The sequence below is a fragment of the Pithys albifrons genome, chromosome Z, assembly GCF_047495875.1.
Source record: "Pithys albifrons albifrons isolate INPA30051 chromosome Z, PitAlb_v1, whole genome shotgun sequence".
NCBI classification, from domain to species: Eukaryota; Metazoa; Chordata; class Aves; order Passeriformes; family Thamnophilidae; genus Pithys; species Pithys albifrons.
Window position 1 is genome coordinate 59999496 of NC_092497.1, and position 19240 is coordinate 60018735.

The 19240-nt window shown below is 37.8% G+C and overlaps 1 protein-coding gene across 1 annotated transcript in view; it reads left to right on the forward strand.

Moving 5' to 3' along the window:
* The window catches only part of MAN2A1 (mannosidase alpha class 2A member 1), a 117828-nt gene that overhangs the window by 14780 nt on the left and 83808 nt on the right, over positions 1-19240 (forward strand). Inside the window, exons 3-7 of the mRNA XM_071580285.1 lie at positions 7745-7889; positions 11265-11436; positions 13083-13210; positions 14763-14936; positions 15874-16060. Of these exons, the coding sequence (XP_071436386.1) occupies positions 7745-7889; positions 11265-11436; positions 13083-13210; positions 14763-14936; positions 15874-16060 (806 nt within the window). The remainder of the gene's footprint in view (positions 1-7744; positions 7890-11264; positions 11437-13082; positions 13211-14762; positions 14937-15873; positions 16061-19240) is intronic.

Below are 19240 nucleotides of genomic sequence, written 5' to 3' on the forward strand. Positions count from 1 at the left end.
TTATGGAAGTTCATTACAGTCTGCCACAATGGAGAAAGGATTGTGAGAAGGCATTCAAATAGGGATTAATAAACTTTGATATTTCAGTGAGAAATATTACTAAGATTTGCTGCTCAAAGAGATGTAATTTCTTTTAATAAAACATGAGACCAAGAGATTCTTGGATGGGGCAGTGAAAAGACTTGTTTTTCATGGAGGAATTTTGAATCAAGAAATTGTATGCTTACTACTTGTGATTTTGTAAGTAGGTAGGAAGTTGTCATACTAGAAACTGAAATAACACTGACTTGAGGGTGCTATAATTCAAATCAAATAAAAGACTAATGTGTACTTTTTTTCAAAGTATAAATAATGGAGACAGGTAATAAACCCAACAAAATGAAGAACACTTGATTAAATATGAATATGACCTGATGCTTTTTTAGTTCAGTAGTTCAAGTGTTTGGCACTTGTACTCAGAGAAGAGAGAATTCTCAACAGCCACTGTGCTGAGCTGGCCTGTCTTTTATGTAATACAGTGAGGTGTCTCCTGTCTTGTCCTCTTCAACTACTGAAGCATCTAACGTTGGGCTTAGTAATGTTGCTACTTTTACAAGTGAGACATGAATCACTCTTTAAAAAGGTGGTCTGAAGAGCTACAAACTATGCATTTATTTCTTCTGTACAATAGTTTAGTGTTCACTGGGGTAAATATTGTGATGTTTGTACAAGACTTATATTAGTTCACCAGTTTGAGTCCCTGAGTATAGAGAAAGATTAAGCCCACATAGGAAAAAAAAAAGATAACTGATAAGTTTTCAGGTATTTTAATGAAAAGTTTGTAACAACATGACTGTCTTCTGAAGCAACCACAATAAAGACAGGCAGCATCCTTTTAGAATTTCTGTTTCTGTTTTCACAAAATCCTTGCTTTCTGTACCAGTATTTTATATTTAGGCCATGAAACTAATACATCCATGAAATACTTTCTTTAACCATTTTTCTTTCTACTGACTAGGGACTTGGAACTTAGTCTTCAATTGCAGTCATGTAATTTGAGTGCTGGTGTAGTTTGTAATTAATCCTTTGCACAATTCATACTGATGATGGTGTTGTATGAAAGATGAAAATGACTTCTGTCTTTTGGATTTCTTGTCATAAATGTAGTGATTTCAGCTTGATCTGGCTTTAGTTTATTACAGTGGAAGTTTTTGATCTTTTTTTCCTAGGCTTTCTTTAACTGCTTCTGATTAACATTTGAATCACAAAATGACTGAATTTTTGAGGTTGGGAGGGATCTCTGGAGGGCACGTGGTCCAAACCCCAGCTCAAGCAGGGTCACCTATAGTTGAGTGCCCAGGATCACCTTTGGGTGACTTTTGACTATCTCTAAGGATGGAGATTGCACAGCCTCTCTGGGCAGCCTCTGCTTGGTCACCCTCACAGGGAAAAAGTATTCCCTGATGTTCAGGAGGAAACTCCTGTGTTTCAGTTTGTGCCCATTGCCTCTAGTTCCACCACTGAGCACCACTGGAAAAAACCTGGCTCTGCCTTCACATTGGTAAGATCCTCCCAAGCCTTCTGTAGGCTAAACTGTTTCATCTCTCTTAGTCTTACCTCCTGTGAGAGCTGTCCCAGTTCCTTCATCATCTTAGTAGCCCTTTCCAGTGGGTCCATGTCACTTGTGCTTGGAAACTTGGGACTGGACACGGTTGGGAATGGCCTCATGACTGCTGAGTAGATGGGAAGGCTCACCTCCCTAGACCTGTTGTCAAAACTCATTAGTGCAGCCCAGGATGCTATTGGCCTTCTTTGTTATAGCAAGGAAAAAAGGGCACATTTGTGTCTCATGTTGAATTTGGCATCCACTCAGACTTTGGTAATTTTCTGTGAAGCTGTTTTCCACCTTCCAATGTATCAAGGATGAGGCTATTCAGACCATAGTTTTCTATGTGCTTCTTCTTGCCATTCTTGAAGAAAGGAATGATGTTACTTTTCTCCAGTCTTTGGGCACTTTCCCTAATCACCATGTTCATTCTGAGACTCTTAAGTGTGGCCTCATAGTGCCAACAGCCAGTTCTTTTGGGTGCATTCCACCAGGGTCCACGCACTTAGGGATGTCCAATTTTTTAAAGTATTTCCTGACCTGGCCCTCTTTTAAGAAAGGACACATCTTCCTCATTCCACTTCTTTCCCTTGGTCTATGACACCCAGGATTCATGAAGGCCAGTCTTGCTAGTAAAGACTGAGGCAAAGAAGGCATTCAGTGCCTCAGGCTTTTCCCTGTCCTGTGTCACCAGGTCCCTTGTCTCATTCAGCAGCAGGCCCTGGCATTGCTTTTTGTCACCTGTCTACTCTGGATGCTCAGACACTATTTTTGTATTCCTCCCTGTATTGGGTTTGTGTGGCTATGCTTTGGTGTGGGTGGGGGCTACAGGGGTGGCTTCTCTAAGAAACTGCCAGAAGCTTCCCCCATGTCCAACAGAGCCAGTGTCAGCTGGCTCCAGGAGGGATCCACTGCTGCCAAGGCTGAGCCAATCACAATTGTAGTAACACAACTGGGATAACAGATTTAAGATGGGGAAAAGAAGAGGCTGCGTAGAAGTGATGGCAGCCAGAGAAGAATGGAATGAGGAGATGTGAGAAAAAGAGCCCTGGAGACATCCAGGTCAGTGGAGAAGCAGGGAGAGGAGGTGCTCCCAGAGCAGACGTTCCCCAGCATCCCTTTGTGCAGAGGCTGCTGTGCCCCTGCAGCCCAAAGAGGTCCATGATGGAGCAGGGATACACCTGCAGCCCATGGAGGACCCAACACTGGAGCAGGTGGATATCTGAAGGAAGGCTGTGAATCTGTGGGAAGCCTGCACTGGAAGAGTCTCCTGGCAGGACCTGTGACCCTGTGGAGAGAGGAGCCCACTCTGGAGCAGCTTTCCTGGTAGGACTGGTGACCCTGTAGGGGACCCATGCTAGAGCAGCCTGTGCCTGGAGGACTGTATTCCATGGAAAGGACCCATGCTGGAGCAATTTGTGAACAACTGTTGCCCATGGGAAAACTCACATTGAAGAAGTTTGTGAAGGACTGTCTCATGTGGGAGACACCCCATGCTGGAGCAGGGGAAGGACTTCTCTCTGGGAAGGAAGGGGATGCAGAAAAAATATGTAATGAACTGACTGTAATCCCCGTTCCCATCTGTGTCCCTGTGCTGCTGAGAGGAGGAGGTAGAGAATTAGTGATGAAGTTAAGCCCTTGGAAGGAGAGATGGGGTGGGGAAGGTGTTTTAAAGATTTACTTCTCATTATCTTACTCTTGATTTTGATTAGTAATAAATTAAACTAATTTCCCTAAGTCAAGTCTGCTGTGCCTGTGATCATAATCAGTGAGTGATCTCTCTTTGTCCTTATCTTGGCTCACATGTCTGTCATTAAATTTTCTCTCCCTTGTCTGGTTGCAGAGGAAAGTGATATAGTAGGTCCATTTCCTATCTGGCTCTCACATGAGCTGTGTCAGGAAGTTCTCTTTGACACACTTGAGGAATCTCCTAGACTGATTTGTCTCCACTGTATTGTCTTTCCAGCAGACATGTGGAAACTTGAAGTCCCCCATGAAAACAGTGGCTGGCAATTGTGAGACTTCTACTTGGAGAATGCTTTATCTGCCTCTTTGTCCTGCCTGTGGGATGTGTAACAGACTGTCACCACAGTAGTCAGTTTTTCTTGGCCTTCCCATTGATACTTGCCCATAAACACTCAATGACATTGCCATCATCATAAAGCTCTAGACAATCAAAACACTCACTCACCTACAGGGCTATGCCACTGCTTTTGCTTCCTTGCCTATCCCTTTTTGAAAGGTTATAGCCATCCATTGTAGCACTCCAGTGGAGTAAGTCATCCCACCATATTTCTGTGACAGCAACTAGGCCATAGTTTTTCAATGGCTTCTGCCTCTCCTGTTTGTTTCCTCTACTTTGTGCAGTGGTGTAGATGCATTTCAGTTGGGCTATTGTTCCTGCCACCTTTTTGTAGGGAGAAGTCCTAATTGCTGTGTGACCATTCTTTTATACTCCTGTGGTTTCCACCATAGCACTAACTCTCGTATCTTTGCTGTCACATGGATCTCCATCCTCTGCTCCACTGAGATTGCAGACTGAAGGATCTCATGAGCACACCATCCCTCAAACTTTGGAGTGCTGCGTGCAGGTTAGCAAGCCTGGGTTTATCCCTTTCCAACTTCAAATCCACAGGCAGAGCTCAATGCACAGCAGCTGCTCTCTCACATAAAGGCTAATGCTCTCCTCTTTGTCTTTCTGGCCTGTCTGTCCTTAAGGTCTTAAGTCCCTCCATTGCAGCTTTACAGTCATTAGTCATCCCACCATGTCTCCATTATCCCAACGAGAACATAGGCTTGCAGCTGCACAGAGCTCTCTAACTCATCATGTTTATTCCCTGTGATGTGGTGCTTTAGTGTACTTCAGAGAGGCACCCCAGCATGCAGATTTCCCAGAAGGGATTTTGGGGATTTCTCTGTAATTGTGCCTTGTAGACACTTCCTTGCCTACCTACAAACATTGGAGGTGACCCTATTTAAGCCCTGTTTTGTGGATTTCTTAAAGTATTATATCTTTTTAAACTCCTTTCATGTCACATCATTCCTGACCATTGTTCCCTCACAGGGCTGCTGGTATCTCACTCTGTCCCCCTTTATTCTTAGCCAGAATCTGTCCTTGATAGGTCAGCTGTCCTTCTGGCAAAGGTACCTCTGTGCACTTAGTGAGTTTGAACCTTATCTCTCTTAAGCAGACACACATCTGCAAAGAGGTTGTCATCATCATCAAACCCTAAAACCTGTTTCAAACACCAGCTCTGAGGCCAATTATTAAACTATACAATCAGTGTTCTCTTTTAACAGCCATACCACTCACTGGTGGGGTAGACAAGAACACCGCCTGGGCCTCTGTGACCCTGATAACTATCCGCAGAACTCTGCAGTCACTTTTGATGCAGTCTGGGTTGTCTCTGACAGTATCATTGGTACTCACATGGAAGAACAACAAGGGATAGTAGTCATCGAGTTAGATGAGCTTTAACAGTTCCTCTGTAGTATTAAGGACCCAGGCTTCTGTCAGGCACTAAAAATCTGTACATTGTGGGCCAGGTCATTGAAGCAGTTATTTCAGACAACTCCATGATGAAGATTCTAAGACCTATTTTTTGAATTGCAGTTTCCATCTCGAGCTCATGATCGTATAAGCATTGAGATAACTGTAAGTTTATAGATGTTAGGGGAAAAACTGTATGTTATGAACTGTAAAAATGGTATCTTGCAGGTTCCAGAAAGTTTCTTGTTGAATTCAGGCTCCATCCCTGAGGAAACCTCATAGGAATGTGTGGAATTCCATGAATTATTGCTTATTAAATAAATGTGTTTTCATGGTTGAAATGTCCAAAAAGTTTATGAGTCTAAGGTCATTCATTTTTAACTAGCAAATTTACAGAATATGCACTTAAATTTTCTTCAGAATGTTGCATTGCAGAGAAAAATGATTCCTCATCAAACTCATATTTCAGAAACTACCATGTTTAGAAAATGTATAATAACAGCATAACGTTGTATATATTTATAAATGTAATGATATATAATTTAGGTTACCTATTATATGGTGTATATTATTTATATAATATATAAATTAGCCTCAAATAGTGTATTTAGAAACTATGCTTTAGGCTAATTTCAACATAACCCTTAACTGGGCCCTTTAGGCTGACAGTACAGAATGCACATATCTGCAAGTATTTTACCTGTGTTTTCCATAAATCAACGATGTCTAAAGATTTTTTATTATTGTTTCAAGGTAGAAGGAGTGGAGTTTTACCTTGTATGTGTGTATGTGTAAAAATTCCCACTTTTTATTTTGCCATTTTGATTTTAGTGCAGGGATTTTTTTAAAAATATCAGTGAAGTTTGTGAAGAGTACATGATGAATGTATATTTTATAGACTCTTCTATAGTGTTCCTAGAGGTGAGGGTGGAATGCAGTGGGTGCAGATGTCCAGGTGTTGGCAGTGAGGGGCTCCAGGGGTGAGGAGTGAGTGGCCAGTGCTGCCCTGTGCCAGACACATCTGTTCTAATCAGCTCCAAAATAGACCCAACACAAGATTCAGCCAAGTCCTTCATCAGCAAAGGGTGGTGCTGCCTCTGGGAGAATGTTTTAAGAAGAGGGAAAATGCTGTGTGTCAATGTGGTATCAGGTTAGAAAAAGAGAAGGAACCAACCCTACGAACACCAAGGTCCTTGATGAAGGAAGCACTGAAGGTTTTCCAGTTACTGGAGCAGGTAGGGGAGACCACAATGGACCAAGTATTTTTCTGAAGCCTGTGGAGGGCCCATCCCAAGGCAGGTAGATATTTTCACAAGGGTCTTTCATAGAGGACCTACAGTGGAGAAGTTCCTGAAGTACTGTAGCTTGTGGAAGGGACCCCATAAAGGAGCTGGAAAAAATGTGAGGAGGAAGGAATGACTGAGAGTAAACAATCGGGACTGACCTCTCACTATCCAATTCTATTTTAATTGGCAATAAATTAATTTAATGTTCCCAAAGTCAGGTCTGTTTTTCCTGTCATAATAATTGGTAAGTGATCTCCCTAGTTTTATCTTCACACTTCATATTTTAATGTTATTGCTCTCTGTGTCCTGTTGGTGAGGAAGAGTGAGAAAGCAGCTGGGTGGTGGCCAAAGTCAACCATCACAAGGACTTAACTTCTTTAGTCAGATTTGTTTCAGATGTCTGTAGTTTTTTCAAGTTTCCTAGCAGGACAGAAACCAGCTCACCACTGGAAAGTTTTAACTCTTGTAGTGTTCAAGTAGTAAAGGACTCATACAGGCTTTTTTGTGGAGAGAAATTGTTGTAGAGAGCTTGTCAGGTATACAATTGAGTTCTTACATGAGATTAGATCTAATTAAAATTTAGTTTTTAAACTAGAATTTTGGGAAAAGGCTTTTCCAATGACAGTTCATGCTCATATCTTCCCTTCTTTCTTAAAAGCAGAAAAGAACATTAAAAAGAAAACCCCCAAAACCCCACACTAGTAGACTCTCTTTGAAGCTATGTGGTGTTCTCTAAATTTCCTAGAAACTTGTTAAAGTATCTCTAGATCTGCTTAATTTACCTCTAACCTTCTTATTTGCATAGACAAGTGAAATATATCCCTTCTTGTACAGTTACTGTACTGGGCAAACGTAAATATAGAAGGAGACTTGCTATAGCAATTGGCAACAGTTATGAATGTTTTTTCTCTTAGGGGTTTCTTTCAGTACCCTTTTGTAAGCTTGACTTTTGCCTTAATCTCTCTCATGCTGTTCTTCCTTCTTAATGCTTGCTTATTGCTTGTTTTCTTCATTTTCTGTATACCTGTTTAGTGTACTGTGCTATTCTGTGTAATCCTCTTCATACCCTCCTGCCCAATGCCATTGTGAGCTGCCATAATTTTTGTGTTTTAAGGCCCTTAATCCTACTGTTTGTCTAATCAATTTCAGCTTCCTCAGAAACGAGCCTGCCAAATGCTCCTCTTCCTGCCAGCTGTGTCTTGGGTGTCCTAGTGTGACTTGAAACTTGCTCTCATTTGTCAGTTTTCTATTCATTTGGCACGTTATCTCTCCGGTAATGAACAAGCTGATCCCTTTTTGTGGAAAACAGCTTTGGTTTTTGATAGCAGAACTGTTTTTGTGAATTGGTGTTTTGTAATCCTTGATTTTTTATTTTTTTCTTAGATGCTGGATGTCTATGACATTCTTCCTTTTGATAATCCAGATGGTGGCGTTTGGAAACAAGGATTCGATATCACATACAATGAAAATGAATGGGACAGTGAACCTCTTCAAGTTTTTGTTGTGCCTCACTCCCATAATGACCCAGGTAATATTTTGACTGTAATAATTTGAGTATCTGGATGCTCATGAATTAGGAAATATATTGCCATTTTTGGTAAGATTTGCGTTTTTTTGAAGCATCCTAGTTAGTATGTTGGATTTAAGTCTAATGAGCCAGTTAAACAGGAGTAGAATTAAAGTACCATTGATTTCAAATGACAACTGTTATGGTACAAGTTGTACATCTACCTATGTGTTAACCAGAGTAGAACTTCAGTCTTGAAATGGAAAGGTAATAGGAATTTTCTGTGTTCATCTTTCTGGTAACCTGTTTAGTTTATTCATTGCTGCATTAAATATAGCCTGTTCTTACTGTGACTTTTTGGACTGCCGCAGATATGTAACCCTTAGCCTGCACTAAAGAAGTGTGCTTTTGGAAGATGTGACAGTGGCAAATCTGAAGTTTTTGACTGTAACACTTCCCTTATGTGCACACCCCCAAACTCCTGTGGGATAATATACACTCTAGGTTTAAACAGAAATCTAGGTATACCTACATAATTTCACTTCTTCTGCCCAAATGGATGTTAACTATGTAATAAATAAAATGGAGAAATGTTCCTTTGTTTTGACATTACTGTAAGATTTACCAAAAAGCAGTGAGTTATACTGCTGCAGTATAGTCCTGGTATATGTATACTGAACATCAGAAGCTGCTGACACTAGTTGTTATTGTAGAAAGCCACAATTTCAGTGATATTAAATTTTGCTACTATGTATCTCTCTAACAATGTAATTTGTTGTTTGAAGTGGATGTAAGTAAAGATGTGGTTGTTTGAACATAAGTGGCTTTTATTTGGGCATATCTAGCATTTTCAAAGCAAATGAACACTGGAATGTGAAGGTACTGCATTGTCCAGTTATGACAGCTGAATTAACAAAGTATGGATATAGTAAAAATATTCAAAGAAAAGAATCATAGTATTTACTTTGATCTACCTATCAATAGAACTATCTTGAAACCTGTGTCCATTTATTTTTTCTCTGGCTGTAATTCCCAAAGTTTCCTAGAAAGAATCAACTCTGTATAGGCACTTAATGAATCCAAAGGGATCCCTAAGGAATATACAGAACTTCTCATTATCTTTTTACTGCTTCACACTAGAGAACAATTGCCTGGTGTCACATTTGTCCTTTGGGAGTGACTTGAAAGACCATGTGCCCTGTGTAGGCTCAGGTAACTTTTCAGGAGCATGAGACTCGTGAGCTTCAGGGGAATGTCCTGAGGAAAGGAGAAAACTTCACTAGTGTCTATTCCAGTCATGAGGTTCTGTAGGAGCTCAGTGTTATGACACTGATTCTTTCATTTTTTTATATTTTGTTTCTACCAGTACCTTTTCTATAGGTTCTAGTAATTTCATTTTTTAAAAATTACTTTATTTTAATTTTATTTACACAGCTTCTGTAACTGTCTTCCAAAACCAGAATACATTTGGCTGGTTTCCTTCAGGGTCCCTGGTCTGTCTCATTAGCACCCATACAGAATTTACCAGTTTCTATTGCCATTATGGAAGGACTCTTTGGAGCTAACCTTTAGCTTTCTGACCTCCAGTGTTCTCCTTTCTTCTTCACATCTAGCTTTGAGTCATGCCTCCTACAATCAGCTGTGGTAGATTTTCAAACTTCTGCACTGAGTGCCTTAATAGTGTTTGGTTTGTCCTAGACCATCAGTTCTACCTCCCAAAAGGGGCCCATTGAATGTACATTCTGAGGAATTTGAGAAATTTGAGTTTACTGAACCTCTTCTCACATCAAGAATATTGCTCTGTAGGGGAAACTGGACAGGCTGGATCTATGGACCAAGGCCAGTTGTATGAGATTCAAGAAGGCCAAGTGCTGGGTCCTGCCCTTGGGTCACAACAACCCCCTGCAGTGCTACAGGGTGGGATAAGAGTGGCTGCAAAACTGCACTGAGGAAAAAGACCTGGAGATGCTGGTCAGCAGCAGCTGAACACAAGCCAACAGTGCTCAGGTGGCCAAGAAGTCCAAGGGCATTCTGGTTTGGATTAGAAATAGTGTGGCCAGCAGGACCAGGGCAGTGACTGCCCTGTGCTGGGCACTGGTGAGGTCACACCTCAAGTTCTGTGTCCATTTCTGGGCCCCTCACTGCAAGGAAGACACTGAGGTGCTGGAGCATGTCCAGAGAAGGGCAACAGAGTCGGGAAGGGTCTGGATCACCAATCTGACAAGGAGTGGCTGCTTTTGAAAGATAATATTCAGCTATGACCCAAGGGGTGCAAAGACACTTCCAGCATCTACTTCTCTGTTGGTGGTGATGATTTTGGTAATGACTCCTCATTAAATAATTTAAGAATTGAGACTTGCAAGTTTTGTAATATGTGTCTACCAGATGAGAGTATTTTATTGCTGAATGTGGTGGTTACAAACCTAGTATAAGCAGCACTTACATGTTATTAAAAGTGACTAGAGTAGATTTTTATCTAGCCTCTCCACCCATGTGAAAGTTTATGGGCACACATGTCAGGACTAAATACTACTTTTTAACACTTCAGTAATTGTTGGTAATGTTGGTAACTTTGCCTTACTAACACTCACATTAACCACTTTTTATTATTTAAGACAGTCTCCATTTTTCAATTATAAATCTGTGTAGCATTATGAAGTTAATTACAGTGTTAAGATAAAAGAAAAATTAAGCATAAAACTTTGGTGCTGTTAATACATCACAGAGTTTCAGGTTTGTTTTCTGTTGGCCAGATCTGGATATGCTTTTCATGTGACATCTTAGTTTTTCCTGACATTTTTGTAACACAAATTGTTTAGACTGTTGTCTGACCCACTGAAATGTAAGAAATAGGTAACTCGGAAGTTTTTCTTGACATGATGAATTAAAGATATCAGAGGCTTATTTCTCAATATTTCTGGCTTATTTATCAATATTTCTTTTTATTTTGGGAATAGGACTTGGGCTGGGAAGATGGTCTATTAGTAGAAGCTACAGTCCTTTTGATATGAGAGAGAAGGAACCCTAATGGAACTTCTCAAGGAAGATCAATTTGCTGTTGTGTACATTTTCCTTTTCAACTACTTAATTTGTCCTTAAATTAAATACAGAAAAAAGAAAAGCCATGATTGTTTGAGTCCATGGAGTCTGTTGGTCCAACTTTTATTTTACAAAGTAGAAAACTTAATAATTCATATATTCATAAATCTAGGAAATAAAAAATCTAAATTTTTTATAAGGAAGCTCCTGGAAAGTTTAACACTTCAAGCTGTCCACAACACATAAAGTTCAGTTTTTTAAGAAAAGACTTCAGTCAACTTTTTGTGGGGAGTGGGAAGAAGACAGTTTTCTGAGGCTGGTGAATGCAACTTAAATTGCCTATTTTCTTTTTCTTAGGTTGGCTGAAGACTTTTGATGATTACTTTAGAGATCAGACACAGCATATTTTAAATAACATGGTTATAAAACTGCAAGAAGACAACCGAAGGAAGTTTATATGGTCTGAGATTTCTTACTTTTCAAAATGGTGGGATGGAATAGATAGCCAAAAAAAGGATGCTGTTAAAAGGTTTGGACACTGAACTATATCTTATCTTCCATGTATCATGTTCTGAGACTTTGTGTACTTGTCTACACTGTAAGCTTGAGATTTTGCTTGCTGAGAAGCAGAATTGCTAGAATAATCAACTACTTCAGTTCTGACATTTTGGCCTTGGCTTGGTTTTTTCCCAGTTACAAAATAGAAATCTGTTCAGAGAAGTGAAAACAAATTATTGAGTTGCATGAAATTTAACTAAATGTTTCTGTGTACAGCCATGAAAATATCATTCAAGTTGTAATGGAGTTGTGATGACAGACTTTATTTGAAGTCATATTAAAGTATTGGCAAAGGAAGACATAAAATCTTTCATGTTAGCTATTTATATATGTTTTTTTCCCTTCAGTTATAACAATTATGTTAACAATTATGAAATGCTTTTTTTGTGTTTTTAAATATGTGGGTTTCTTATAAACATTCAGCTGCTTTAAGAGTAAAGTAGTACATACTCTAAACCCTTGTCCTTCTTAGTTATTTTGAATATCACAAGTCAAAGTGTAATATAGAAGCAAAAGGTTTGCCTTGACATTGAGATAAGAAAGCAGGTGTTTGGATTTTTTTCGTTGTTTTTACTTTTTACTTTGCTTAAAGGCAGGATCCAACAATTCTTAGGTCATCTTTGTGATGTCCTGCTTCACATGCCTTGCTTCAAGTTGCATGTGTTGCAGGATATGTTAAGTCTGTTAGATCTTCACAGCTGCAAATGTTAGGTAATGCTAGAAATCTGGGAATTATGTAGGAAACTATCTGGGTAAAATTTAATGTACAATTCATGAGTATTATAGCACAGCTGCTGAGTTTTTGACATTAAAAAGATTCCTTGTAGCACAATAAACAGTAAATGATAGTCAGTGGGGAACTGTCCTCTCTTTGGAGGAATCAGGGATTGGTTAAGCTTCTCTGTGACTTAGAGAAGTGCACTGGAGGATTTTGTATGTTTCTCATTACTCTTTTGCATATTATATATGATGTGATAGGTTTTGGTAAGTTTTCTGTATTTCTTTCTTGAGTTCATTAAAGATTGATATGCTGGTGTACAATGTAAGTGCTCAAACTGTAAGGACAGCCTAATGTTGGGAGTGTGATCATTATGTTCATTAACAATAGAGACTGGATGATCCTGTGATCAGTTTCAAGAGGGCATTTTAATGAGTGAGATAGTGTGCAGCCTTTGTAGACACAATAAACCTCAAAGATCTATCAGCTTTCTAAAACTCTAAAAAGAATGTTAGATCAAAGTTGGGGAGATAACAGTAGTGCATGAAATATTCAATGTTGAGGCATCTTGCTCCATTTGCCTTCAGTTCCATGGCACATACATTTTTATTTTCATAATCGTTGCAGGAAACAGCCTTCTTCCTGATTTAAAAAAAAGGTCTAATATGACATATGCAGTAGAGCTGGTTTTCATTGCATAGAGGCATTAAAATGTCAATGTTCAACCATTCATTATTCCCCATTTGATTAAAGAAGTGTATTGCAGTGATGGAAGTAGCACAAGCAATTTAGATTTTGGTGTCACTTCACTGGTAAATACCTTCTGGGTGTACAGAAATTGATTTTTAAGAGTGTCTTTTCATATGGAATGTTCTGAACAAAATTCACATATTTTTCAGGTTAATAAAAGATGGACAATTTGAAATAGTAACAGGAGGATGGGTCATGTCTGATGAAGCCTCTTCTCATTATTTTTCTATAATTGACCAACTGATAGAAGGACATCAGTGGCTAGAAAAGAATCTGGGTATGTATATGGTTCTAAAATTTAACTACGTTAATACAGGAGGTCAATTAGAAAATAGCTTCCTCCCCTCCGTTTTTGAGGTGCTTAGAAGGCTCTCTTTATTCTGCTTTCCTGAAACACTAAATCAGACTACTTGCTGGAGGCCATAAGATTGAGTCCAGTATTTGCAATTCCTGTTTGCAGATAGATCTTCCTGCACAAAGTGAATTTGAACAATGTTGTGTCGTAACATTTTGTCTTGATCAGTGTAAGATGTGCATGGTATATTGGCATAACAAAATATTAACATTAGGTTATGCTGATTTATAGATCCCATTCCAAGTATCAGAAACAGTTTCCAGTTGCTATTTCAGTCTTTTGAAAGTCATGATAAAGGTGTTAAAATGAGTAAAAATTTTATATTTCTTTCATATGTTTGGATTTGTTCTTCAGTCTTCCTTATTCATTGGGTTTTCTTATGTAAAGGTTTCAAAGAAATAAATACAAAATTAAGATGTCGCAGTAGTATTCATTAGCTTCTCTTATGTAGAGCTTTCAAAAAAAGTGAATATGAAATTTAGATGTAGTAGTAGTAGTTATAAAACCTAAACTGATTGTAATGTTAGAATTGGTTGTTCTTTGAAAAATAAAAAGGCTGCTATAGCAACTTTGAGAAATTACTGACTGCAGTTGTATTGGCTGAACTGTTTTGCTGGCTTTGGGATTTTTTTTTGTTCTATAAGCAGAGATAAACCTTTTATATATAGAAAATATTTGTACAGTGATTTTAATAATAGGTTAAAGTTATTTCATGCAATTAACTGAAATTATTTTGGAAGGCTGTTTCACTGTTTTTCTTAGATTGCAATTTCCATAAACACAGCTTGACATGATTGGGTTGGGGAGGAAAGACCTAATAAAAGGGTAATACATTCCTTACTGGTTTTTTTTTGAAAGACAGCAAAAAGTTCCAGTTGAAGAACAAGTTGAACAAGAGATAGATGTATCTTCTTTATTTACTAGGATGAAGTTAATTGAGAAGAGAGTATTAATCTACATGATTCTATTGATCACCAAACTAATAAATCAAGAGAAAAGCCAATTCTGAAGGCAAAAAAGACTAATCTTATTTAAATAACAGTTAAAGTTCAGCAAGCTACAGCATCAATCCATCCACATCTGTTCATTTTCCTTCAGCTTTCTTTTTCAGTTGTAACATCTGTAAGCTGGTTGAAGTGAATAAGGAGATATATTTCATTATGATTCCAAGTAAAGGTGTTTGATGCACATTTGAAATAGTGTATCAACAAGAAGTACTAATCTTAAGGTTTTTTATGTAGTTAGACAGAAAGCTTTGCTTATAAGATACTTGATTTGGTTTTTTTGTTTATTCATTTATCTGTGTAATTCTATCTTGTTACTTCCAGGGTGTGTTCTGCTGGAGGCTTAAAACTTTACTGCATAGCTTCTTGGAAATATTATCTTTAGTGCTCTGATTTGAATTACTGGTAAAGCTTTGTTTGGGTGAAAAATAAAACTTTCTTCACTTTTTTATTTTTAATTTTGCCTCCAGGGGTAAAACCAAAGTATGGTTGGGCAGTTGATCCTTTCGGGCATTCACCAACAATGGCTTACCTTCTGAAACGCACAGGATTTTCCAATATGCTTATACAAAGAGTTCATTATTCAGTTAAAAAGCATTTTGCATCGCAAAGGACACTAGAATTTTTTTGGAGACAGAACTGGGGTATGTATTTTTCATTTATATCAATTTATTTTGTTAATTTACCCAGGTAAAATAAGAAGAGAATTTGAATAAATACTGTGGAAGTTTTTACAAAACAGGCTTAGGAGGAGTAAGTTTAAACTTGAAAATTTGAAACATGCTGTTCTGAATTAAAAAAAAAAAAGCCTTTCATCTTTCATCTAGCTTAACTTTGGGGGATATATTTTCCATTATTTTTGTTTTTTTCTCTTTTTTTTAAGAATAACAGAAAGGGAATGAGAATACCTGTGAGGTGGAAAGGTGTTAAAACGGTGTTATTGCCATTGTTCCTCCGATCTTCTTATTCAGTCACTTTCATTTGTGCATTTACTTTCCCTTATTTCCATTTTCTCATGTTCCTTGCATGTATGCAGAGAAAAAGGAGTGGAAAACTGTTTTCTCTTTTCCCTTGTTTTCTTCCTCCTTCTCCTTTATTTCCATCTATTTGGAACTAGTGTGTAGGAGAGGGAACATGACAAATAATACAAGAGTTGTCTTAATGAGGTAGCAACAGTAGGGTAATTAACTTTTTTATTGTTTTTTTCCTTTGTTTTTTGGGTTTTATTTTTTCAATTGTTGTTTTGATTCGCTCTAAGTATGAAAGATGTGTTTTGTTACCTCTAAAATTCTGAAAATCAGTTTTATCTGGGTAAAAAACCCCTAACATTTTGTTCCCATCTTTCCTGATCACCTGGTGTTTGATTAGAACATTCCAGTCTTGGTTGAATCTGTTTTTACCCTCTGTGTATAAGGTATATATGAAGGTACACTCAAGATATGGATATTCAAAATAAGAAACTGTCTTGCTCTGATGCTTTTAGCATTTCTTGAATTAAGAACATGGAGCTAACTAATTTAGTTTTGACTTTAAATATGAGAGGGTTTATTTTAAAGGTATACTCTATGTATTTAATTCCAGATTTGGGATCCAGTACAGATATTCTTTGTCATATGATGCCTTTCTATAGCTATGATATTCCTCATACCTGTGGTCCGGATCCCAAAATCTGCTGCCAGTTTGATTTCAAACGACTTCCCGGAGGAAGAATAAGTTGTCCTTGGAGAGTTCCACCAGAAGCCATTCATGCTGGAAATGTTCAACACAGGTAGAGTTTTTACATATTTCTCAAGTGAATAATTGTTAAAAAAACATAATTGTTGTGGCCAAAGATGGTATCTAGAATAGCTTCATTAATTTATATAGTTCTGTTGTGGTTTGGCAGCACTGCTACAAACAGCTGCTCCCTCACTGGCTGCATGGTGAGTTTATCATAGAGAATTGGAAGGGCAGAAGTGAGAATATTCATGGCATGAGATAAACACAGTTTAATAGGTAAAGCAAAATCTGCAAGTAGAAGCAAAGCAAACCAAAACAAGGAATTAATTCCCTGCATGCCATGGGCAGGCAGATGTTCAACCAGTGACTTGGGAAGACAAACACCATCACTCCAAATGTCCCCTCCTTCCATGAGCTTTGTATGTTGAGCATGACATCTCAAGTTACTGGATATTCCTTTGGTCCACTGGGGGTCACTGTGTCCCACTCCCTATCTCCTTGTGCACCCTGAACCTATTTGTTAGTGGGGTGGGGTGAGAAGCAGAAAAGAATTTGGCTCAGTGCATGCGCTGCTCAGCAGTGCCTAAAACATCTTTGTATTGCCAGCCCTGTTATCAATGCAGATGCAAATCACAGCCCCATACCAGTTACTGTGAAATTAACCCTCCCCAGCCAAAAACCAGTACAAGTTCTTAAAATAAGCTTGTCATAGGTAAATAATACCTATTACCTAATGTAGTGTTTGCTCTGTAGTTCAGAACATAATTCTCTGTGAAATTTGAAGAAAGGTTATAGTTAAGGAAGATGCATTTTTTAAAAATTTTCTCTTCTTGATACATGAGTCAGTCTCTGAGTGACAGCCAGAACATTGTCATCTGTTTAGCAGAACGTGGTCATCTGGTTGTAGTCATGTTACTGGTTTACTGTAGTTTCTGTGAATTTTATGAACAGTAATCTGTTTCCTGCAAGTGAGACACTTCAGGGGCAGTATAGCATAGAGTGCTCTAACTACAAACAGGGGGATATTTCCTGCAGTATATCCTTGAAAACTTGGCAATCTGTGACCTTGGTTTCTGAAGTGCACACCTTAAGTCAGTCTGAGTCCTATGTCTTAGGTGTCCGTGATGGGAAATCCTATTAGCCTTGGTTTTAGTTTTCAAATAGAAAACCCTGTGCTGTTGTGCCACAGTGAAGAATCAAGTTTAGGGTTTTATAAAAACTATTTTTCAATTTTGGGAGGAGGGGGGGACAAAATAAAAAGAAGAAAAAGAAAAGAAAAGGTAGCTAGAATTGCAAATTTTTTTCCAGAAAATGTTTGTATTCTGTGGTTCTGTAGCTATCTTCAGGCCTTCAAATTATTCCAAATTTCCAGATTTAGCAATCTGGTTAGGTGCTTACAATTAGTGAAAATTTCTGAGTATAATAGACATTTCAAGGATAATGGGGTGGTTTTTGGCTCTTGGTGCTCGAGTTTTAAAGAGATGATAAAATGATGATGCATTGATTGTCTACTTGTCAAGTATACATCTCTTTTTTTTGAGTATAAATTTTGAAAAGCATCATGAAAACTTCACTGTATCATTAAAATTCAATTATAAAATGTTATTGAAGATAAAACCAAAATAAAACAGCATACATTAAAATTGTCATATTTTAAGGCAGAAATTGGAACGATGATAGAAAAAATAATTTAAAAAGAAATCCAGAAATGAAAGCTGACAGTGACAGGAGAAAAGTAAAAGAATCATTATGGAACATCCAGTGCCTATCAAATATAAAGGAAAGTTTATATGTCTTTAAATCAAAGATGTAAAAAGAAAAAGGCTGTCTATCCCAATTAACTGGGACAGATATTTGCAGAAGAGTAACAACTACTTTAACAAATAGCTGAAACATAGAGGCTATAAATGTAATATAGAGAGCCTGCTTAGAATAGTTTTTTAAGGGGCTTGTTTTTTTAATTAGATCTTATTTTATCCTTAGGCTTTCTATAAGCAACCTTTGCATAACAATTGAAATTAGATCTTGCAAAAGAAATGGTTCTTTCACATGTCAAAGGATATAAAAAATAAGATAAATGGGGCAGATTTGGAGTGAACATATGAGCAAGTTGAAGAGATTGTCATCTCAATATGGTTCTCTGAAACTTAATCTTTTGCATCAGTTTTTGATAGATAAAAACAGTTTTGGTGTCTAACAGAGTTGAAACAGCAGTATGCTGATACCTCAGGGAAAAGTAAAAGTAACACATTATCTTTGAGCTGGAAACCTGGATTATTTGCATTTGGAACACTGGAACCACACTTCTAGTGTATCGTTTCAAATAAATCCACTGAAATATAGGAAGTAATGTTTTGGTGGAGAATGCTGAAATGCCACTTCTATTTTATGAAAAAAGTTGGAATATTGTAGAGAACCAAAAACTTCATTAATCTGTCCTCTTTAATAAAACACTTTACAGTTGTTATGATGAGGAGAGGTATGACTTCCAGATGTAATTGGAAAATTTATCTCCACATCATAAGCTTTCAAAGGTTAAAGGTTTGTAGAACACTAATTAATCTGTCTCTCATCTCTGATTGCTTTAAGACTGAAAAAATACAGGAGATCTACACTACATGGATTTGAAAAACGTTGATTAAATTAGAGACTAGGTTTAGATTGCTATCCCTTCTTCAATTGCTAAAATTAATAAAACTGAGATCTTGAATACTCATCTGGGACTGCTGCTTTTAATTTCAATGCTATTATGGCCTTACGTATACATTGAAGAGATATTGAATTGAAAACTGCAGGGTAGTAGTTGCTGGATTTTTCATTGCCTTGCCACTTAAGTTGTGACTTGGTAGGAAGAAATGAAGCAGCAGCCTGAGAACCTGCACTTGTTTAATTACACTTTGTAACAGCAAAGATTACTATTGCACTTGCCGTGATTTGCAGCTGTATCCTTGTCCATATACTTGAATGCTGAAGATTTTCACACCACAAATTAAAAAAAAAGCTGTTGGTTTTTGTCTGGTCATTTTTAACTTCGCCCTGCAGTCCCTGTCCCTTGAATGGGAATCAGATGTTTTGTTAGTGGAAGCACAGTTTGTTTTGATGTCTGTCTGTCTCTCTCCAGTGCATGGAAATACAAAATAATTTTTCTAGCTGTGGTACTTGCCAATGAGTGAATCCCTGGTGAAGCCATAACCATGTCAAACCTGTCACACAGGACATGCCATAGCTG